The 24,711-nt window shown below is 52.4% G+C and overlaps 2 protein-coding genes across 10 annotated transcripts in view; one reads left to right on the top strand and one right to left on the bottom strand.

The window, feature by feature from the left end:
* Nucleotides 1-17,779, top strand: part of LOC120916189 (tyrosine-protein kinase STYK1-like) — a 40,807-nt gene extending 23,028 nt beyond the window's left edge. For 2 of the 3 annotated variants that reach the window (XM_040327031.1, XM_040327032.1), the window contains 2 exons: nt 11,314-11,410; nt 15,456-17,779. In XM_040327031.1, the coding sequence (XP_040182965.1) occupies nt 11,314-11,410; nt 15,456-15,630 (272 nt within the window). In that variant the 3' untranslated portion in view covers nt 15,631-17,779. The remainder of the gene's footprint in view (nt 1-11,313; nt 11,411-15,455) is intronic. The other variant, XR_005743972.1, reaches the window with a different exon arrangement.
* Nucleotides 11,877-24,711, bottom strand: part of TMEM269 (transmembrane protein 269) — a 32,678-nt gene continuing 19,843 nt past the window's right edge. For 3 of the 7 annotated variants that reach the window (XM_040327033.1, XM_040327038.1, XM_040327040.1), the window contains 4 exons: nt 21,640-21,783; nt 19,594-19,794; nt 18,909-18,968; nt 15,764-16,254 (listed from right to left, as the gene is read on the bottom strand). In XM_040327033.1, the coding sequence (XP_040182967.1) occupies nt 16,145-16,254; nt 18,909-18,968; nt 19,594-19,794; nt 21,640-21,783 (515 nt within the window). In that variant the 3' untranslated portion in view covers nt 15,764-16,144. Of the gene's footprint in view, nt 11,971-15,763; nt 16,255-18,908; nt 19,102-19,593; nt 19,795-21,639; nt 21,784-24,711 lie in introns of those variants that run through there. The other 4 variants (XM_040327035.1, XM_040327037.1, XM_040327036.1 and 1 more) reach the window with 4 other exon arrangements.

Here is a 24,711-nt window from a genome sequence, read left to right as displayed (position 1 = left end):
AAAAGTGAAAATAGTTGTCGCTCACAAAGCAGGAGAAGCGATAAGTAGATCGCAAAGCGTTTTCCGATGTCAGTATCCTCTGTTCCTCGGAATGTAATGAAGAAATGGCCGTCATCAGGAACAGTGGAAGTTAAAGCAAGATCTGGAAGAGCAAGAAAAATCTCAGAGAGAACGGCTCGCAGGATTGTGAGAAAAGCAAAACCCACGTGTGACGGCGCGATCCCTCCAGAAAGATCTGGCACACACTGGAGTTGTGGTACACTATTCATCCCTCCAGAAAGATCTGGCAGACACTGGAGTTGTGGTACACTATTCATCCCTCCAGAAAGATCTGGCAGACACTGGAGTTGTGGTACACTATTCATCCCTCCAGAAAGATCTGGCACACACTGGAGTTGTGGTACACTATTCATCCCTCCAGAAAGATCTGGCACACACTGGAGTTGTGGTACACTATTCATCCCTCCAGAAAGATCTGGCACACACTGGAGTTGTGGTACACTATTCATCCCTCCAGAAAGATCTGGCACACACTGGAGTTGTGGTACACTATTCATCCCTCCAGAAAGATCTGGCACACACTGGAGTTGTGGTACACTATTCATCCCTCCAGAAAGATCTGGCACACACTGGAGTTGTGGTACACTATTCATCCCTCCAGAAAGATCTGGCACACACTGGAGTTGTGGTACACTATTCATCCCTCCAGAAAGATCTGGCACACACTGGAGTTGTGGTACACTATTCATCCCTCCAGAAAGATCTGGCACACACTGGAGTTGTGGTACACTATTCATCCCTCCAGAAAGATCTGGCAGACACTGGAGTTGTGGTACACTATTCATCCCTCCAGAAAGATCTGGCACACACTGGAGTTGTGGTACACTATTCATCCCTCCAGAAAGATCTGGCACACACTGGAGTTGTGGTACACTATTCATCCCTCCAGAAAGATCTGGCACACACTGGAGTTGTGGTACACTATTCATCCCTCCAGAAAGATCTGGCACACACTGGAGTTGTGGTACACTATTCATCCCTCCAGAAAGATCTGGCACACACTGGAGTTGTGGTACACTATTCATCCCTCCAGAAAGATCTGGCACACACTGGAGTTGTGGTACACTATTCATCCCTCCAGAAAGATCTGGCACACACTGGAGTTGTGGTACACTATTCATCCCTCCAGAAAGATCTGGCACACACTGGAGTTGTGGTACACTATTCATCCCTCCAGAAAGATCTGGCACACACTGGAGTTGTGGTACACTATTCATCCCTCCAGAAAGATCTGGCACACACTGGAGTTGTGGTACACTATTCATCCCTCCAGAAAGATCTGGCACACACTGGAGTTGTGGTACACTATTCATCCCTCCAGAAAGATCTGGCACACACTGGAGTTGTGGTACACTATTCATCCCTCCAGAAAGATCTGGCACACACTGGAGTTGTGGTACACTATTCATCCCTCCAGAAAGATCTGGCACACACTGGAGTTGTGGTACACTATTCATCCCCCCAGAAAGATCTGGCACACACTGGAGTTGTGGTACACTATTCATCCCCCCAGAAAGATCTGGCACACACTGGAGTTGTGGTACACTATTCATCCCCCAGAAAGATCTGGCACACACTGGAGTTGTGGTACACTATTCATCCCTCCAGAAAGATCTGGCACACACTGGAGTTGTGGTACACTATTCATCCCTCCAGAAAGATCTGGCACACACTGGAGTTGTGGTACACTATTCATCCCTCCAGAAAGATCTGGCACACACTGGAGTTGTGGTACACTATTCATCCCTCCAGAAAGATCTGGCACACACTGGAGTTGTGGTACACTATTCATCCCTCCAGAAAGATCTGGCAGACACTGGAGTTGTGGTACACTATTCATCCCTCCAGAAAGATCTGGCACACACTGGAGTTGTGGTACACTATTCATCCCTCCAGAAAGATCTGGCACACACTGGAGTTGTGGTACACTATTCATCCCTCCAGAAAGATCTGGCGACACTGGAGTTGTGGTACACTATTCATCCCTCCAGAAAGATCTGGCACACACTGGAGTTGTGGTACACTATTCATCCCTCCAGAAAGATCTGGCAGACACTGGAGTTGTGGTACACTATTCATCCCTCCAGAAAGATCTGGCACACACTGGAGTTGTGGTACACTATTCATCCCTCCAGAAAGATCTGGCACACACTGGAGTTGTGGTACACTATTCATCCCTCCAGAAAGATCTGGCACACACTGGAGTTGTGGTACACTATTCATCCCTCCAGAAAGATCTGGCACACACTGGAGTTGTGGTACACTATTCATCCCTCCAGAAAGATCTGGCAGACACTGGAGTTGTGGTACACTATTCATCCCTCCAGAAAGATCTGGCACACACTGGAGTTGTGGTACACTATTCATCCCTCCAGAAAGATCTGGCACACACTGGAGTTGTGGTACACTATTCATCCCTCCAGAAAGATCTGGCACACACTGGAGTTGTGGTACACTATTCATCCCTCCAGAAAGATCTGGCACACACTGGAGTTGTGGTACACTATTCATCCCTCCAGAAAGATCTGGCACACACTGGAGTTGTGGTACACTATTCATCCCTCCAGAAAGATCTGGCACACACTGGAGTTGTGGTACACTATTCATCCCTCCAGAAAGATCTGGCACACACTGGAGTTGTGGTACACTATTCATCCCTCCAGAAAGATCTGGCACACACTGGAGTTGTGGTACACTATTCATCCCTCCAGAAAGATCTGGCACACACTGGAGTTGTGGTACACTATTCATCCCTCCAGAAAGATCTGGCACACACTGGAGTTGTGGTACACTATTCATCCCTCCAGAAAGATCTGGCACACACTGGAGTTGTGGTACACTATTCATCCCTCCAGAAAGATCTGGCACACACTGGAGTTGTGGTACACTATTCATCCCTCCAGAAAGATCTGGCACACACTGGAGTTGTGGTACACTATTCATCCCTCCAGAAAGATCTGGCACACACTGGAGTTGTGGTACACTATTCATCCCTCCAGAAAGATCTGGCACACACTGGAGTTGTGGTACACTATTCATCCCTCCAGAAAGATCTGGCACACACTGGAGTTGTGGTACACTATTCATCCCTCCAGAAAGATCTGGCACACACTGGAGTTGTGGTACACTATTCATCCCTCCAGAAAGATCTGGCACACACTGGAGTTGTGGTACACTATTCATCCCTCCAGAAAGATCTGGCACACACTGGAGTTGTGGTACACTATTCATCCCTCCAGAAAGATCTGGCACACACTGGAGTTGTGGTACACTATTCATCCCTCCAGAAAGATCTGGCACACACTGGAGTTGTGGTACACTATTCATCCCTCCAGAAAGATCTGGCACACACTGGAGTTGTGGTACACTATTCATCCCTCCAGAAAGATCTGGCACACACTGGAGTTGTGGTACACTATTCATCCCTCCAGAAAGATCTGGCACACACTGGAGTTGTGGTACACTATTCATCCCTCCAGAAAGATCTGGCACACACTGGAGTTGTGGTACACTATTCATCCCTCCAGAAAGATCTGGCACACACTGGAGTTGTGGTACACTATTCATCCCTCCAGAAAGATCTGGCACACACTGGAGTTGTGGTACACTATTCATCCCTCCAGAAAGATCTGGCACACACTGGAGTTGTGGTACACTATTCATCCCTCCAGAAAGATCTGGCACACACTGGAGTTGTGGTACACTATTCATCCCTCCAGAAAGATCTGGCACACACTGGAGTTGTGGTACACTATTCATCCCTCCAGAAAGATCTGGCACACACTGGAGTTGTGGTACACTATTCATCCCTCCAGAAAGATCTGGCACACACTGGAGTTGTGGTACACTATTCATCCCTCCAGAAAGATCTGGCACACACTGGAGTTGTGGTACACTATTCATCCCTCCAGAAAGATCTGGCACACACTGGAGTTGTGGTACACTATTCATCCCTCCAGAAAGATCTGGCACACACTGGAGTTGTGGTACACTATTCATCCTCCAGAAAGATCTGGCACACACTGGAGTTGTGGTACACTATTCATCCCTCCAGAAAGATCTGGCACACACTGGAGTTGTGGTACACTATTCATCCCTCCAGAAAGATCTGGCACACACTGGAGTTGTGGTACACTATTCATCCCTCCAGAAAGATCTGGCACACACTGGAGTTGTGGTACACTATTCATCCCTCCAGAAAGATCTGGCACACACTGGAGTTGTGGTACACTATTCATCCCTCCAGAAAGATCTGGCACACACTGGAGTTGTGGTACACTATTCATCCCTCCAGAAAGATCTGGCACACACTGGAGTTGTGGTACACTATTCATCCCTCCAGAAAGATCTGGCACACACTGGAGTTGTGGTACACTATTCATCCCTCCAGAAAGATCTGGCACACACTGGAGTTGTGGTACACTATTCATCCCTCCAGAAAGATCTGGCACACACTGGAGTTGTGGTACACTATTCATCCCTCCAGAAAGATCTGGCACACACTGGAGTTGTGGTACACTATTCATCCCTCCAGAAAGATCTGGCACACACTGGAGTTGTGGTACACTATTCATCCCTCCAGAAAGATCTGGCACACACTGGAGTTGTGGTACACTATTCATCCCTCCAGAAAGATCTGGCACACACTGGAGTTGTGGTACACTATTCATCCCTCCAGAAAGATCTGGCACACACTGGAGTTGTGGTACACTATTCATCCCTCCAGAAAGATCTGGCACACACTGGAGTTGTGGTACACTATTCATCCCTCCAGAAAGATCTGGCACACACTGGAGTTGTGGTACACTATTCATCCCTCCAGAAAGATCTGGCACACACTGGAGTTGTGGTACACTATTCATCCCTCCAGAAAGATCTGGCACACACTGGAGTTGTGGTACACTATTCATCCCTCCAGAAAGATCTGGCACACACTGGAGTTGTGGTACACTATTCATCCCTCCAGAAAGATCTGGCACACACTGGAGTTGTGGTACACTATTCATCCCTCCAGAAAGATCTGGCACACACTGGAGTTGTGGTACACTATTCATCCCTCCAGAAAGATCTGGCACACACTGGAGTTGTGGTACACTATTCATCCCTCCAGAAAGATCTGGCACACACTGGAGTTGTGGTACACTATTCATCCCTCCAGAAAGATCTGGCACACACTGGAGTTGTGGTACACTATTCATCCCTCCAGAAAGATCTGGCACACACTGGAGTTGTGGTACACTATTCATCCCTCCAGAAAGATCTGGCACACACTGGAGTTGTGGTACACTATTCATCCCTCCAGAAAGATCTGGCACACACTGGAGTTGTGGTACACTATTCATCCCTCCAGAAAGATCTGGCACACACTGGAGTTGTGGTACACTATTCATCCCTCCAGAAAGATCTGGCACACACTGGAGTTGTGGTACACTATTCATCCCTCCAGAAAGATCTGGCACACACTGGAGTTGTGGTACACTATTCATCCCTCCAGAAAGATCTGGCACACACTGGAGTTGTGGTACACTATTCATCCCTCCAGAAAGATCTGGCACACACTGGAGTTGTGGTACACTATTCATCCCTCCAGAAAGATCTGGCACACACTGGAGTTGTGGTACACTATTCATCCCTCCAGAAAGATCTGGCACACACTGGAGTTGTGGTACACTATTCATCCCTCCAGAAAGATCTGGCACACACTGGAGTTGTGGTACACTATTCATCCCTCCAGAAAGATCTGGCACACACTGGAGTTGTGGTACACTATTCATCCCTCCAGAAAGATCTGGCACACACTGGAGTTGTGGTACACTATTCATCCCTCCAGAAAGATCTGGCACACACTGGAGTTGTGGTACACTATTCATCCCTCCAGAAAGATCTGGCACACACTGGAGTTGTGGTACACTATTCATCCCTCCAGAAAGATCTGGCACACACTGGAGTTGTGGTACACTATTCATCCCTCCAGAAAGATCTGGCACACACTGGAGTTGTGGTACACTATTCATCCCTCCAGAAAGATCTGGCACACACTGGAGTTGTGGTACACTATTCATCCCTCCAGAAAGATCTGGCACACACTGGAGTTGTGGTACACTATTCATCCCTCCAGAAAGATCTGGCACACACTGGAGTTGTGGTACACTATTCATCCCTCCAGAAAGATCTGGCACACACTGGAGTTGTGGTACACTATTCATCCCTCCAGAAAGATCTGGCACACACTGGAGTTGTGGTACACTATTCATCCCTCCAGAAAGATCTGGCACACACTGGAGTTGTGGTACACTATTCATCCCTCCAGAAAGATCTGGCACACACTGGAGTTGTGGTACACTATTCATCCCTCCAGAAAGATCTGGCACACACTGGAGTTGTGGTACACTATTCATCCCTCCAGAAAGATCTGGCACACACTGGAGTTGTGGTACACTATTCATCCCTCCAGAAAGATCTGGCACACACTGGAGTTGTGGTACACTATTCATCCCTCCAGAAAGATCTGGCACACACTGGAGTTGTGGTACACTATTCATCCCTCCAGAAAGATCTGGCACACACTGGAGTTGTGGTACACTATTCATCCCTCCAGAAAGATCTGGCACACACTGGAGTTGTGGTACACTATTCATCCCTCCAGAAAGATCTGGCACACACTGGAGTTGTGGTACACTATTCATCCCGCCAGAAAGATCTGGCACACACTGGAGTTGTGGTACACTATTCATCCCTCCAGAAAGATCTGGCACACACTGGAGTTGTGGTACACTATTCATCCCTCCAGAAAGATCTGGCACACACTGGAGTTGTGGTACACTATTCATCCCTCCAGAAAGATCTGGCACACACTGGAGTTGTGGTACACTATTCATCCCTCCAGAAAGATCTGGCACACACTGGAGTTGTGGTACACTATTCATCCCTCCAGAAAGATCTGGCACACACTGGAGTTGTGGTACACTATTCATCCCTCCAGAAAGATCTGGCACACACTGGAGTTGTGGTACACTATTCATCCCTCCAGAAAGATCTGGCACACACTGGAGTTGTGGTACACTATTCATCCCTCCAGAAAGATCTGGCACACACTGGAGTTGTGGTACACTATTCATCCCTCCAGAAAGATCTGGCACACACTGGAGTTGTGGTACACTATTCATCCCTCCAGAAAGATCTGGCACACACTGGAGTTGTGGTACACTATTCATCCCTCCAGAAAGATCTGGCACACACTGGAGTTGTGGTACACTATTCATCCCTCCAGAAAGATCTGGCACACACTGGAGTTGTGGTACACTATTCATCCCTCCAGAAAGATCTGGCACACACTGGAGTTGTGGTATACTATTCATCCCTCCAGAAAGATCTGGCACACACTGGAGTTGTGGTACACTATTCATCCCTCCAGAAAGATCTGGCACACACTGGAGTTGTGGTACACTATTCATCCCTCCAGAAAGATCTGGCACACACTGGAGTTGTGGTACACTATTCATCCCCCCAGAAAGATCTGGCACACACTGGAGTTGTGGTACACTATTCATCCCTCCAGAAAGATCTGGCACACACTGGAGTTGTGGTACACTATTCATCCCTCCAGAAAGATCTGGCACACACTGGAGTTGTGGTACACTATTCATCCCTCCAGAAAGATCTGGCACACACTGGAGTTGTGGTACACTATTCATCCCTCCAGAAAGATCTGGCACACACTGGAGTTGTGGTACACTATTCATCCCTCCAGAAAGATCTGGCACACACTGGAGTTGTGGTACACTATTCATCCCTCCAGAAAGATCTGGCACACACTGGAGTTGTGGTACACTATTCATCCCTCCAGAAAGATCTGGCACACACTGGAGTTGTGGTACACTATTCATCCCTCCAGAAAGATCTGGCACACACTGGAGTTGTGGTATACTATTCATCCCTCCAGAAAGATCTGGCACACACTGGAGTTGTGGTACACTATTCATCCCTCCAGAAAGATCTGGCACACACTGGAGTTGTGGTACACTATTCATCCCTCCAGAAAGATCTGGCACACACTGGAGTTGTGGTACACTATTCATCCCTCCAGAAAGATCTGGCACACACTGGAGTTGTGGTACACTATTCATCCCTCCAGAAAGATCTGGCACACACTGGAGTTGTGGTACACTATTCATCCCTCCAGAAAGATCTGGCACACACTGGAGTTGTGGTACACTATTCATCCCTCCAGAAAGATCTGGCACACACTGGAGTTGTGGTATACTATTCATCCCTCCAGAGAGATCTGGCACACACTGGAGTTGTGGTACACTATTCATCCCTCCAGAAAGATCTGGCACACACTGGAGTTGTGGTACACTATTCCACTATAAAGAGATACTTGTACAAATATGGTCTCCATGGGAGAGTCATCAGAAGAAAACCTCTTCTACGTCCTCACCACAAAAATCAGCGTTTGAACTTTGCAAATGAACATATAGACAAGCCTGACGCATTCTGGAAACAAGTTCTGTGGGCCGATGAGGATAAAACTAGGGTTGTCCCGATACCACTTTTTTGAGACTGAGTACGAGTACCGATACTTTTTTTCATATACTCGCCGATACCGAATACCGATACTTTTTTTTATGTCATGTGACAGTGGCGGTATTTATTTTTTATTTTTTACAGTGATTTTTTACTTTTTAGGGGGGGGGGGGGTGTGGAGGTAGTGTCAGTGTGTTTTTTTTTTTTATTATTATTTACATTTTAATTTTTTAATTATTGCAAATTTTTTTTTTTTCATTCAGCCCTGTTGGGGGGGCTTTGGTGAGATATCGGGGGTCTTAACAGACCTCTGATATCTCCCCTTTGAGACAGAGAAAGGGACTAAGGACAGTCCCTTTCTCAGCTGCACTGAAAATGAATGGAGAGAAGACAGAGGCTCCTATCCATCCATAAACTGAAACATTGTAAACACAGGTTCCGATGTTTCAGTTATATGAATGAACAGAGTCAGTGATCACTGACTCTGTTCATTCGGAAAAGGTAGGAGCCGGGTTCAGTGGCACCTACCGCCGCTCTCCATCCTGACGGAGGGGGTGGAGGAGGAGGAGGACATGGAGCGTGACACCATGGAGGGGGGGACACGGAGCATGGAGGGGGACAGCTGCGGCACGGAGGGGGACAGCTGCGGCACGGAGGGGGACAGCTGCGGCACGGAGGGGGACAGCTGCGGCACGGAGGGGGACAGCTGCGGCACGGAGGGGGACAGCTGCGGCACGGAGGGGGACAGCTGCGGCACGGAGGGGGACAGCTGCGGCACGGAGGGGGACAGCTGCGGCACGGAGGGGGACAGCTGCGGCACGGAGGGGGACAGCTGCGGCACGGAGGGGGACAGCTGCGGCACGGAGGGGGACAGCGGCGGGACAGTGGGGGACAACAGCGGCACGGAATGGGACAGCAGAGGCACAGAGGGGGAGAGCAGCGGCACGGAGGGTGACAGTGTGGGACAACAGCGGCACGGAATGGGACAGCAGAGGCACGGAGGGGGAGAGCAGCGGCACGGAGGGTGGCAGCAGCGGGACAGTGGGGGACAACAGCGGCACGGAATGGGACAGCAGCGGCACGGAGGGTGGCAGCAGCGGCACGGAGGGTGGCAGCAGCGGGACAGTGGGGGACAGCAGCGGCACGGAATGGGAGAGCAGCGGCACGGAGGGTGGCAGCAGCGGGACAGTGGGGGACAACATCGGCACGGAATGGGACAGCAGAGGCACGGAGGGGGAGAGCAGCGGCACGGAGGGGGAGAGCAGCAGCACGGAGGGTGGCAGCAGCGGGACAGTGGGGGACAACAGCGGCACGGAATGGGACAGCAGCGGCACGGAGGGGTAGAGCAGCGGCACGGAGGGTGGCAGCAGCAGCGGGACAGTGGGGGACAGCATCGGCACGGAATGGGACAGCAGAGGCACGGAGGGGGAGAGCAGAACCGAGGAGGATAGCAGCGGTACAGAAGGGGGGACACAGAGCATGGTGGGGGAGAGCAGAACCCAGGAGGATAGCAGTGGCATGGAGGGGGGACACGGAGCGTGGAGGGGGAGAGCAGAACGGATGGGGGGAACTGGAGGAGGATACAGGGAAAGTCAGGTATCGGGTGAAGTATCGGAGCATTTTCCCCGAGTGCAAGTACTCGGGGAAATGCTTAGTATCGGTATCGGGACAACCCTAATAAAATAGAACTTTTTGGCCGGAATGAGCAAAGGTACGCTTGGAGAAGAAAGGGCACAGAATTTAATGAAAAGAACCTCTGTCCAACTGTGAAGCATGGGGGTGGATCAATCATGCTTTGGGGTTGTATTGCAGCCAGTGGCACAGGGAACATTTCACGAGTAGAAGGAAAAATGGATCCAATAAAATTTCAGCAAATTTTGGATGGTAACTTGATGGCATCTGTGGAAAAGCTGAAGGTAAAGAGAGGATGGCTTCTACAAATGGATAATGATCCTAAACACACCTCAAAATCCACGGGGGAGGGATTACATCAAGAGGCGGAAACTGAAGGTTTTGCCATGGCCTTCACAATCTCCTGACCTCTACTTCATTGACAATCTATGGATAGACCTTAAAAGAGCCGTGCGTGACAGACAGCCCAGAGATCTCAGAGAACTGGAAGACTTGTGTAAGGAAGAATGGGAAAGATCCCTCAAACAAGAATTGGAAGACTCTTGGCTGTCTACAAAAAGCGTTTACAAGCCGTGATACTCGCCAAAGGGGGCGGTACAAGATATTAACTCTGCAGGGTGCCCAAACTTTTCCACACGCCATTTTTCTGTTTTCTGTCATTCTGAAAGTGTAAATGATGGAAATAAAATGTAACTTTTTCTGACATTTTATAAGAATGTCTGATCTGTAATTTGATGCCCTTTGGATATTTTTCCGTCTTTCCTTGGCTTCGTTATGCACATTAATACAAATTATTACCTGGGGTGCCCAAACTTTCCATCCCCACTGTATGTAAGGGAGGGTTTCCCGCACTCTGACTTCACTTCCTGTGGTGTCTCCATGACAGGAAGTGAGGGGAAATCTCCCCAGTGGAGAGAGAGAGATACAAAGTAACATTGTTTATAAACATTGTTCATCCAGGAGATATAGAGAGATGCAAAGTAACATTGTTTATAAACATTGTTCATCCAGGAGATATAGAGAGATGCAAAGTAACATTGTTTATAAACATTGTTCATCCAGGAGATATAATGTGAATGTCTGTCTCTGTCTCAGGCGCCCCGCCGTACCCGGACGTGGATCCTGCAAAGATTCCAAAGACGCTGAAAAAGAATTACAAAATGGCGAAACCGCGACAATGTGGAGAGCGGCTGTGAGTAGCGAGTGTCTCCACACCAGAGACTGAAGGGTTAATAGAGGGGGGGAGGTGTGACAGGGTGACCAGCAGAGGATCAGTGACAGACCCAGTATTGCTCTTCATAGGGGACATTTATTGAAGAAGAACTCCGGCTGTGACTCGCTTTTCATTTCTTTATTCCTTTGTTATGGAAAGTGATCACATGGGGGGGGGCGGTAATAATCCCCCCTCCTTGTATGTACATTACCGCCCCCCATGGGGCCCCATGATAGGTGACAAGTCCCTCCGCTGCGTTCTGTCACATCCTATGTGGACTTCTTAATTCCAATACATGGCCACTGATAATGAATTCCCCTCCCCCCGCCTACCTTTTCTGGTTATACCCTCCCCCCTCCTCTAGAGAGAATTCCCACAAGATGTTGGAGGGTGTCTGGAAATTTGTGGCCATTTATGAGGTGCTCCAGGTCATTCCAAATCTCCAGTTCGGGAGATCGGGGCTGAGTGCTCCCGACATACACCTCTTCCTCCAGTCTGAATATAGACATCAGATATTATAGCCGCTGACAACCAAGAACCAGATCATCATAAGTATAAACACAGGACACCTTCACACAATAGCAGGAGCCCCCAGTAGCAGACGGACTGGCTCCGTCATTGAAGACCATGAAATGGCAAAACTCTTCCAATGTTCCATCGTTTTCTCCCTCACCCTGCGCCCCTAATAGACACACGGGGGGGGGGGATTCTGGGTTCCATGGGCCCCCCGCCCAAAGTGACTCCCATTACAGTGCCCCCAACCCCCCCCCCCCCGTGTGTCTCTCACCTCATGGGTGTGGCCTATACCCACCATACTCCATCACCTGGGGGGGGGGGTCCATGTATATATCTGGCGATATAAAGCACACTGGGGGCTGAGTGCAGAATCTGGTGCACGGGAACCAATCAGCTTCTACCTTCAGTGAAGCTTTGACAATAAAACCTGGAAGCTGATTGGCTCCCACGTAGAGCTGCACCGGATTTTGCTCCCTCCGGGTTTAGTAATTCCCCCCCCCTCCCCCTCTGTGACGTATGTAGAGGAGTCGCAGGCGAATGATCGGGAAGCCTCTGTACAGAACTCTTCCTGTCTGTAGAGCTGAAGCTGCAGAGATGGAGATTGGGGGGCGTGTCAAAGGTGGGAACATCTGACCCCTCCCCCCGATATCTCACCAAATCCCCCATCCTAAAATTTTAATGTTATTGTAAAAAAAGAATAATAGAACACTACAGGGGAACCTCGGAGGGCGAGTCGCGCGGTTGGCAAGTCACGGATGGCGAGTCACGGTTGGCGAGTCACGGTTGGCGAGTCACGGACAGCGAGTCACGGATGGCGAGTCACGGATGGCGAGTCACGGACAGCGAGTCACGGACAGCGAGTCACACGGTTGGCGAGTCACGGACAGCGAGTCACGGATGGCGAGTCACGGACAGCGAGTCACGGATGGCGAGTCACGGATGGCGAGTCACGGACAGCGAGTCACACGGTTGGCGAGTCACGGACAGCGAGTCACGCGGTTAGCGAGTCTCACGGATGGCGAGTCACGCGGTTAGCGAGCGTTTCACAATACGGGCGCCGTGTGTTTTTACAAATCGTAACTCGGATTGCGAGTGTTGAGCAGGATTCAGGAAAAAATGCGGTGTGCAGTACCGCGTCTGGCCTGAGGTGGGCAGGGCGGAGCCGAGCTGAACGTCGCCGATCGGAAATGCACGGAAAGTCCCAAGGACAGCTCAGCAAATCTCGGGAACAAAGTCTTTCCGAGGATCTCCGGCGCCCCCCCCACCTCTGGCCACATGCGGTATTGCATCCCAATGAAGTCAATGCGGAACAAATAATTTTCGTTTCCATTGACTTCTATGGAGAAACTCGCTTTGATATGCGAGCGCTTTGGATTACGAGCATTCTCCCGGAACGGATTGTGTAATCTGAGGTTCCTTTGTACTGACACCAGTGGAGTACCTACCAGGGTCACAAAGGTCTCACATGCGACCAGGTCCTGCTGGGGGAACCCAGAGAAGGCTGGAGGGGGGCCCGGGGGTCAGGGGGAAGGGCACCAGTGGGGGTGGGGGTGGCCCTTCATGGTTTCTTGCACTGGGGCCCTGAAGATTCTAGTTACACCTCTGCCCCTCCCCTTTGTGTATAGGGGGAGGGGGGAGGGGTGCTCTGTAGACATGAACACTGCCAACAAATTTGTTCATTTTAGTTTTTTAGCTTTTTTCGAAAATGCAAACATTTTCGAATTCAGAATTTTCTAAATTTTTAATTTCTGAAATTTCAATTTCCCCAAAACTCGGAAATTAGGAAATTTCGGAATTAACAAATTTTGACAAACGACTTGCACATGTGTAGTGCTCTGTTGTGTACGGGGGAGGGGTCATATATTGTGTACGGGGGAGGGGTCATATGTTGTGTACGGGGGGAGGGGTCATATGTTGTGTACGGGGGAGGGGTCATATATTGTGTACGGGGGAGGGGTCATATATTGTGTAAGGGGGAGGGGTCATATGTTGTGTACGGGGGGAGGGGTCATATGTTGTGTACGGGGGAGGGGTCATATGTTGTGTACGGGGGAGGGGTCATATATTGTGTACGGGGGAGGGGTCATATATTGTGTACGGGGGAGGGGTCATATATTGTGTACGGGGGAGGGGTCATATGTTGTGTACGGGGGAGGGGTCATATGTTGTGTACGGGGGAGGGGTCATATGTTGTGTACGGGGGGAGGGGTCATATGTTGTGTACGGGGGAGGGGTCATATGTTGTGTACGGGGGAGGGGTCATATATTGTGTACGGGGGAGGGGTCATATATTGTGTACGGGGGAGGGGTCATATGTTGTGTACGGGGGAGGGGTCATATGTTGTGTACGGGGGAGGGGTCATATGTTGTGTACGGGGGAGGGGTCATATGTTGTGTACGGGGGAGGGGTCATATGTTGTGTACGGGGGAGGGGTCATATGTTGTGTACGGGGGAGGGGTCATATGTTGTGTACGGGGGAGGGGTCATATGTTGTGTACGGGGGAGGGGTCATATATTGTGTACGGGGGGAGGGGTCATATGTTGTGTACGGGGGAGGGGTCATATGTTGTGTACGGGGGAGGGGTCATATGTTGTGTACGGGGGAGGGGTCATATATTGTGTACGGGGGGAGGGGTCATATATTGTGTACGGGGGAGGGGTCATGTATTGTGTACGGGGGGAGGGGTCATGTATTGTGTACGGGGGAGGGGTCATGTATTGTGTACGGGGGGAGGGGTCATGTATTGTGTACGGGGGAGGGGTCATGTATTGTGTACGGGGGAGGGGTCATGTATTGTGTACGGGGGAGGGGTCATGTATTGTGTACGGGGGAGGGGTCATGTATTGTGTACGGGGGAGGGGTCATATATTGTGTACGGGGGAGGGGTCATGTATTGTGTACGGGGTAGGGGTCATGTACGGGGGGAGGGGTCATATGTTGTGTACGGGGGAGGGGTCATATAATGTGTATGGGGGAGGGGTCATATATTGTGTATGGGGGAGGGGTCATATATTGTGTACGGGGGAGGGGTCATATATTGTGTAAGGGGGAGGGGTCATATATTGTGTACGGGGGAGGGGTCATATATTGTGTACGGGGGAGGGGTCATATATTGTGTACGGGGGAGGGGTCATATGTTGTGTACGGGGGAGGGGTCATATAATGTGTATGGGGGAGGGGTCATATGTTGTGTACGGGGGAGGGGTCATATGTTGTGTACGGGGGGAGGGGTCATATAATGTGTATGGGGGAGGGGTCATATATTGTGTACGGGGGAGGGGTCATATATTGTGTACGGGGGAGGGGTCATATGTTGTGTACGGGGGAGGGGTCATATAATGTGTATGGGGGAGGGGTCATATATTGTGTACGGGGGAGGGGTCATATATTGTGTACGGGGGAGGGGTCATATAATGTGTATGGGGGAGGGGTCATATGTTGTGTACGGGGGAGGGGTTGTCACCTGATGATGTAACGTCACCTCGGATGTCTTGTGTCCCCCGTAGGTATGATGTCATGACCAGTTGTTGGCAGTGGGAGGAGCTTAAGCGGCCGTGCTTCACCGACCTCCTGAAACAGCTGCAGAGCTTCTCCGCCGAGGCCGATGGAAGCGCTCCGCTCGGAGCCACCGACACCCTGAGCTGGGCCGAGTACCTCCGAGTGGCCGGGATCCCATCCTGAGAAGAGAGAGGAGTGGCTCCGGGGGGGGGGGAGGTGACGGCACAGATGATGACCCACCTCCAGCCACTTATCACAGACGGCCAATGAGACCCCCACCCTGACCGGACATAAGAGGGCGGGACTTACCATGGAGTAGGAGGCGGGGATCCACGCGGATCTGATAAACTTTATTTCTCTCTTCTATTTACAAACTTACAAACAGAAAATATTCACATCAATCACATAGACAATTATCTGGGGGCGGAGCTCCTCCATGGAGAACCATCGTCCCTCTCCCTGGCGGGCGGAGAATTCCCCTCCTCCGGTGTGACAGGAAATGGCGGCAATGTGGGGACACAAGTCCCAGGGAATGTGGGGGAGGGGTGGCGTCTCCCGGTCTCCATTGTTTGTTGTCTTCTGGATTCCGAGGACGAGGGGCCCCGGGGGGCCGGTCCAGAGAGAGACCTCCATATAACTGCGTCTATCACAGCAAACCCACGCCAATGTCAGGTCACACAGCGACCACCCGCGTGCGTCACACCTTGAAGCTCCACAGGGCCTCCGGGAAGAGGATGTAGGACATGGACCATACCAAGTGGTACAAACAGGCCAGGGGGGAGAAGGAGCACAGCATCATCAACACACCTGCAAAGAGACAGCAACTGTCAGAGACTCCTCCTCCATCTGCATGTAAACTCCTCCTACACTCCACTTTTCTACCACACCCTATGGAAACCCCTCCCACTTCTCTGTATGTAGACCCCTCCCACACTTCTGATGCACCCAGCTGTATGTAGACTCCTCCCTCTTATAGATTGCCCCACCCAGCTGTAGGTAGACTGCTCCCCCCACTTTTATACCACACCCTATGGAAACCCCTCCCTCTTATCTGTTGCTACACCTGACTGTATGTAGACCCCTCCCACACTTCTAATGCACCCAGTTGTATGTAGACTCCTCCCACACTCTGCAGCCACACCCAGCTGTATGTAGACCCCCCCACATTTCTGATGCACCCAGCTGTATGTAGACTCCTCCCTCTTATAGATTGCCACACCCAGCTGTATGTAGACTCCTCCCTCTTATAGATTGCCACACCCAGCTGTATGTAGACTCCTCCCTCTTATAGATTGCCCCACCCAGTTGTATAGAGAATCCTCCCCGACTCTGCAGCCACACCCAGCTGTATGTAGACTCCTCCCTCTTATAGATTGCCCCACCCAGCTGTATGTAGACTCCTCCCTCTTATAGATTGCCCCACCCAGCTGTATGTAGACTCCCCCCCCCCACTCTGCAGCCACACCCAGCTGTATGTAGACTCCTCCCTCTTATAGAGTGCCCCACCCATCTGTATGTAGACTCCTCCCCCACTCTTCAGCCACACCCAGCTGTATGTAGACTCCTCCCTCTTATAGATTTCCCCACCCAGTTGTATAGAGACTCCTCCTCGACACTGCAGCCACACCGAGCTGTATGTAGACTCCTCCCTCTTTTAGATTGCCCCACCCAGCTGTAGGTAGACTGCTCCCCCCACTTTTATACCACACCCTATGGAAACCCCTCCCTCTTATCTGTAGCTACACCTGACTGTATGTAGACCCCTCCCACACTTCTAATGCACCCAGTTGTATGTAGACTCCTCCCTCTTATAGATTGCCCTACCCAGTTGTATGTAGACTCCTCCCACACTCTGCAGCCACACCCAGCTGTATGTAGACCTCCCCACTTTTCTGATGCACCCAGCTGTATGTAGACTCCTCCCTCTTATAGATTGCCACACCCAGCTGTATGTAGACTCCTCCCTCTTATAGATTGCCACACCCAGCTGTATGTAGACTCCTCCCTCTTATAGATTACCACACCCAGCTGTATGTAGACTCCTCCCTCTTATAGATTGCCACACCCAGCTGTATGTAGCCCCCCCCCCCCACACTTCTGATGCACCCAGCTGTATGTAGACTCCTCCCTCTTACAGATTGCCCCACCCAGCTGTATTTAGACTCCTCCCCCACTCTGCAGCCACACCCAGCTGTATGTAGCCCCCCCCTGTATCTCCTATGGGGGGGAGGGGTGAATTGTATGAAATGTAGAAGAAGAAATTTGCACTTTTTTTTGTTTGTTTTTTCTGCTGTAAAATGTGGAAAATATTCATCTTTGTTCTTCATTGTGACTTCTCCTCATTTATTCTTCTGTGGTAACCCATAGCAACGGGACGCCGGCTGACTACAAGAGGGTAAAGACCTCCCACCTCCTTCCGTGTGAGTGCCGCCTGTACCCCCCATACCCTCCATGTGTCTCTCGCCCCCATAAGTGCCGCCTGTACCCCCCATACCCTCCGTGTGTCTCTCACCCCCATAAGTGCCACCCGTGGTGCCACCTGTACCCCCCATACCCTCCGTGTGTCTCTCACCCCCATAAGTGCCGCCGGTACCCCCCATACCCTCCATGTGTCTCTCACCCCCATAAGTGCCACCTGTACCCCCATACCCTCCGTGTGTCTCTCACCCCCATAAGTGCCACCTGTACCCTCCGTGTGTCTCTCACCCCCATAAGTGCCACCTGTACCCCCCATACCCTCCGTGTGTCTCTCACCCCCATAAGTGCCACCCGTGGTGCTGCTTGTACCCCCCATACCCCCCGTTTGTCTTTCACCCCCATAAGTGTATATCCCTTGGTAACGCCTGTACCCCCCATGTGTCTCTCACCCCCATAAGTGCCACCCGTGGTGCTGCCTGTACCCCCCATACCCTCCGTGTGTCTCTCACCCCCATAAGTCGCGCCTGTATCCACCATACCCTCCGTGTGTCTCTCACCCCCATAAGTGCCGTCTGTACCCCCCATGTGTCTCTCACCCCCATAAGTGGCCCCCTTGGTGCCGCCTGTACCCCCCATACCCTCCGTTTGTCTTTCACCCCCATAAGTGTATATCCCTTGGTAACGCCTGTACCCCCATGTGTCTCTCACCCCCATAAGTGCCACCCGTGGTGCTGCCTGTACCCCCCATACCCTCCGTGTGTCTCTCACCCCCATAAGTGCCGCCTGTACCCCCCATGTGTCTCTCACCCCCATAAGTGGCCCCCTTGGTGCCGCCTGTACCCCCCATACCCTCCGTGTGTCTCTTAGCCCCCATAAGTGCCGCCTGTACCCACCATACCCTCCGTGTGTCTCTCACCCCCATAAGTGCCGCCTGTACCCCCCATACCCTCCGTGTGTCTCTCACCCCCATAAGTGCCGCCTGTACCCCCCATACCCCCCGTGTCTCTCACCCCCATAAGTGGCCCCCTTGGTGCCGCCTGTACCTGTAACGGAACGTCCCACACTCCGTTTGAGTGCTCCCGACATACACCTCTTCCTCCAGTCTGAATATAGACATCAGATATTATAGCCGCTGACAACCAAGAACCAGGCGAGACTCGTTCAGATCATCATAAGTATAAACACAGAACACCTTCACACAATAGCAGGAGCCCCCAGTAGCAGACGGATCGGCTCCTACATTGAAGACCATGAAAAGGCATCGCAACAGTCTACAAATCTCTTACAATGTTCCATCGTTTTCTCAGTCACCCTGCGCCCCTAATACGGGGGGGGTGACTTACACATAGGAGGGGGCGGGGAGCTAAAACAAGGGTTTCCCAACCTTTCCAAGGGGTTCAATGGGCCCCCCGCCCAAAGTGACTCCCATCATAGTACCCGCCCCGGTGTGTCTCTCACCCCCATAAGTGTACACCTTTGGTGCCGTCTGTACCCACCATACCCCCCGTGTCTCTCACCCCAGTAGGTTCCCAGACTTGGTGCCGTCTGTACCCACCATACCCCCCCCCGTGTCTCTCACCCCAGTAGGTTCCCAGACTCGGTGCCGCCGGTACCCACCATACCCCCCGTGTCTCTCACCCCCATAAGTCCCCAGCCTTGGTATCACCTGTACCTGCCACGTGTCTCTTACCCAGTGTGTGCCCACCATACTCCCTGTGTGTCTCTCACCTCCTGCAAACACCATCTTCTTCCAGGCCTGGGATTCCAGGATCTTGTCATGCGGGTAGATCCCCTGATCAATCATAAACAGGATCATGATGATGGCGATGGCGCGCAGGACTAGTGGGTGCCCGCTGGTCAGGAGAGAGGCGCAAGACAAGATGGCGGAGGCGTACGGACAGGGTAGCCCGCGGTACATGAAGGGGATTCCTGGGGAGACACATTCAGTGACATCAATATCTCTCAATCTGACTACAGTCTGACTACTTTGGGGGTGTCACTGCTAGAACCCCCTCCAATCAAATTCACTTCCTGCCCCTCCCCCAACAATCAGGGAGTCACTTCCTTTCCCCAGAATTCAGAGATTCACTTCCTGTCCCCAACAATCAGGGAGTAACTTCCTGTCCCCAACAATTACAGATTCACTTCCTGTCCCCCAACATTTGCAGGAGTCCCTTCCTTTTCTGGGGTGTCATTTCCTGTCCCCCAACAATCAGTCACTTCCTGTTCCCAACAATTGGGCAGTCACTTCCTGTCCTCCAATAATCAGAGATTCACTTCCTGTCCCCAACAATTGGGTAGTTACTTCCTGTCCCCAACAATCAGAGATTCACTTCCTGTCCCCAACAATTGGGTAGTTACTTCCTGTCCCCAACAATCAGAGATTCACTTCCTGTCCCCAACAATCGGAGTTACTTCCTGTCCCCAACAATCAGAGATTCACTTCCTGTCCCCAACAATCGGGGAGTTACTTCCTGTCCCCAACATTTGGGGAGTTACTTCCTGTCCCCAACCATCAGAGATTCACTTCCTGTCCCCAACAATCGGGGAGTTACTTACTGTCCCGAACAATCAGAGATTCACTTCCTGTCCCCAACAATCGGGGAGTTACTTCCTGTCCCCAACATTTGGGGAGTTACTTCCTGTCCCCAACCATCAGAGATTCACTTCCTGTCCCCAACAATCGGGGAGTTACTTACTGTCCCGAACAATCAGATTCACTTCCTGTCCCCAACAATCGGGGAGTTACTTACTGTCCCGAACAATCAGAGATTCACTTCCTGTCCCCAACAATCGGGGAGTTACTTACTGTCCCGAACAATCAGATTCACATTCTGTCCCCCAACAATTTCAGGAGTCACTTCCTGTCCTGGGGTGTAATTTCCTGTCCCCCAACAATCGGGCAGTCATTTCCTGTCCCCCCAACAATCAGAGATTCACTTTTGGTCCCCCAACAATTGCAGGAGTGACTTCCTGTTCTGGGGTGTCACTTCCTGTCCCCAGCAATTGGGCAGTCACTTCCTGTCTCCCATTGTGATTGGAAGAGAAGAGGGACTGTTGATTGAAGACAAGGACGATTGCTGTAATAATCATTATATATATATTTACAGTAAATCCGGCATTATATTCCAGGGCGGGGCTAAAGAATGAATGTAGAAGGAGAAAATATGGGACAGCAAAGTAACCCTTTGGGTGCTGTCAATATGGAGGGTGGAGCTCCGCCATCATTGCCGCCTCCCACAATGCAATCTGTGCACTGCAGCTGCCATTAGAGAGGTGTGGTCAGAGCAATGGAGGAGGCGGCATAGGTGTCAGAGTGCCAACCAGGTGGGCAGAATTTAGTTGGCTGATTATTATTGGGTGAATATATTGGGGTGCTCATAGTCGGCTGAATATATTGGGGTGCTCACAGTCGGCTGAATATATTGGGGTGCTCACAGTCGGGTGAATATATTGGGGTGCTCACAGTCGGGTGAATATATTGGGGTGCTCATAGTGGGGTGAATATATTGGGGTGCTCATAGTGGGGTGAATATATTGGGGTGCTCACAGTCGGCTGAATATATTGGGGTGCTCACAGTCGGGTGAATATATTGGGGTGCTCACAGTCGGGTGAATATATTGGGGTGCTCATAGTGGGGTGAATATATTGGGGTGCTCATAGTCGGCTGAATATATTGGGGTGCTCACAGTCGGCTGAATATATTGGGGTGCTCACAGTCGGCTGAATATATTGGGGTGCTCACAGTCGGGTGAATGTAGGCGGAGTCTTACCACTGGAGTAGAAGCAGAGGCGTGTGAAGACGGCGAGGTCGTACACCATCACCAGCAGAGCGTCCATCGGGCCGTTCCGGTGCAGAAGAAGCGCCGTGGCCAAACCAAACGATGTGAAATCTGCAAAGTCATCCAACTTCGCCCCTGAAAAGTGAACAATAAACACCCGGGTGAGTTCTCCGATCACCATCTACATGACATCGATCTTCAGGACTGACACCACAATTCCCGGGGACACCAGCCGACGGTCTCCTCCCTCTCTATGAGTGACACCAGCCGACGGTCTCCTCCCTCTCTATGGGTGACACCAGCCGACGGTCTCCTCCCTCTCTATGGGTGACACCAGCCGACGGTCTCCTCCCTCTCTATGGGTGACACCAGCCGACGGTCTCCTCCCTCTCTATGGGTGACACCAGCCGACGGTCTCCTCCCTCTCTATGGGTGACACCAGCCGACGGTCTCCTCCCTCTCTATGGGTGACACCAGCCGACGGTCTCCTCCCTCTCTATGGGTGACACCAGCCGACGGTCTCCTCCCTCTCTATGAGTGACACCAGCCGACGGTCTCCTCCCTCTCTATGGGTGACACCAGCCGACGGTCTCCTCCCTCTCTATGGGTGACACCAGCCGACGGTCTCCTCCCTCTCTATGGGTGACACCAGCCGACGGTCTCCTCCCTCTCTATGGGTGACACCAGCCGACGGTCTCCTCCCTCTCTATGGGTGACACCAGCCGACGGTCTCCTCCCTCTCTATGGGTGACACCAGCCGACGGTCTCCTCCCTCTCTATGGGTGACACCAGCCGACGGTCTCCTCCCTCTCTATGGGTGACACCAGCCGACGGTCTCCTCCCTCTCTATGGGTGACACCAGCCGACGGTCTCCTCCCTCTCTATGGGTGACGGTCTCCTCCCTCTCTATGGGGGACACCAGCCGATGGTCTCCTCCCTCTCTATGGGGGACACCAGCCGACGGTCTCCTCCCTCTCTATGGGTGACACCAGCCGACGGTCTCCTCCCTCTCTATGGGTGACACCAGCCGACGGTCTCCTCCCTCTCTATGGGTGACGGTCTCCTCCCTCTCTATGGGGGACACCAGCCGACGGTCTCCTCCCTCTCTATGGGTGACGGTCTCCTCCCTCTCTATGGGTGACGGTCTCCTCCCTCTCTATGGGTGACGGTCTCCTCCCTCTCTATGGGGGACACCAGCCGACGGTCTCCTCCCTCTCTATGGGTGACACCAGCCGACGGTCTCCTCCCTCTCTATGGGTGACACCAGCCGACGGTCTCCTCCCTCTCTATGGGTGACGGTCTCCTCCCTCTCTATGGGTGACGGTCTCCTCCCTCTCTATGGGTGACGGTCTCCTCCCTCTCTATGGGTGACGGTCTCCTCCCTCTCTATGGGTGACACCAGCCGACGGTCTCCTCCCTCTCTATGGGTGATGGTCTCCTCCCTCTCTATGGGTGACACCAGCCGACGGTCTCCTCCCTCTCTATGGGGGACACCAGCCGATGGTCTCCTCCCTCTCTATGGGTGACACCAGCCGACGGTCTCCTCCCTCTCTATGGGTGACGGTCTCCTCCCTCTCTATGGGTGACACCAGCCGACGGTCTCCTCCCTCTCTATGGGTGACACCAGCCGACGGTCTCCTCCCTCTCTATGGGTGACACCAGCCGACGGTCTCCTCCCTCTCTATGGGTGACACCAGCCGACGGTCTCCTCCCTCTCTATGGGTGACGGTCTCCTCCCTCTCTATGGGGGACACCAGCCGACGGTCTCCTCCCTCTCTATGGGTGACACCAGCCGACGGTCTCCTCCCTCTCTATGGGTGACACCAGCCGACGGTCTCCTCCCTCTCTATGGGTGACACCAGCCGACGGTCTCCTCCCTCTCTATGGGTGACGGTCTCCTCCCTCTCTATGGGGGACACCAGCCGACGGTCTCCTCCCTCTCTATGGGTGACGGTCTCCTCCCTCTCTATGGGTGACGGTCTCCTCCCTCTCTATGGGTGACGGTCTCCTCCCTCTCTATGGGTGACACCAGCCGACGGTCTCCTCCCTCTCTATGGGTGACACCAGCCGACGGTCTCCTCCCTCTCTATGGGTGACACCAGCCGACGGTCTCCTCCCTCTCTATGGGTGACGGTCTCCTCCCTCTCTATGGGTGACGGTCTCCTCCCTCTCTATGGGTGACGGTCTCCTCCCTCTCTATGGGGGACACCAGCCGACGGTCTCCTCCCTCTCTATGGGTGACGGTCTCCTCCCTCTCTATGGGTGACGGTCTCCTCCCTCTCTATGGGGGACACCAGCCGACGGTCTCCTCCCTCTCTATGGGTGACACCAGCCGACGGTCTCCTCCCTCTCTATGGGTGACACCAGCCGACGGTCTCCTCCCTCTCTATGGGTGACACCAGCCGACGGTCTCCTCCCTCTCTATGGGTGACGGTCTCCTCCCTCTCTATGGGGGACACCAGCCGACGGTCTCCTCCCTCTCTATGGGTGACGGTCTCCTCCCTCTCTATGGGTGACGGTCTCCTCCCTCTCTATGGGTGACGGTCTCCTCCCTCTCTATGGGGGACACCAGCCGACGGTCTCCTCCCTCTCTATGGGTGACACCAGCCGACGGTCTCCTCCCTCTCTATGGGTGACACCAGCCGACGGTCTCCTCCCTCTCTATGGGTGACGGTCTCCTCCCTCTCTATGGGTGACGGTCTCCTCCCTCTCTATGGGTGACGGTCTCCTCCCTCTCTATGGGGGCCACCAGCCGACGGTCTCCTCCCTCTCTATGGGTGACGGTCTCCTCCCTCTCTATGGGTGACGGTCTCCTCCCTCTCTATGGGTGACGGTCTCCTCCCTCTCTATGGGGGACACCAGCCGACGGTCTCCTCCCTCTCTATGGGGGACACCAGCCGACGGTCTCCTCCCTCTCTATGGGTGACACCAGCCGACGGTCTCCTCCCTCTCTATGGGTGACGGTCTCCTCCCTCTCTATGGGTGACGGTCTCCTCCCTCTCTATGGGGGACACCAGCCGACGGTCTCCTCCCTCTCTATGGGTGACGGTCTCCTCCCTCTCT

This window comes from Rana temporaria, chromosome 10 (genome assembly GCF_905171775.1).
Source record: "Rana temporaria chromosome 10, aRanTem1.1, whole genome shotgun sequence".
NCBI classification, from domain to species: domain Eukaryota; kingdom Metazoa; phylum Chordata; class Amphibia; order Anura; family Ranidae; genus Rana; species Rana temporaria.
Note: the sequence above shows the minus strand (reverse complement) of the source record. Positions and strands in the feature narration are given on the sequence as shown.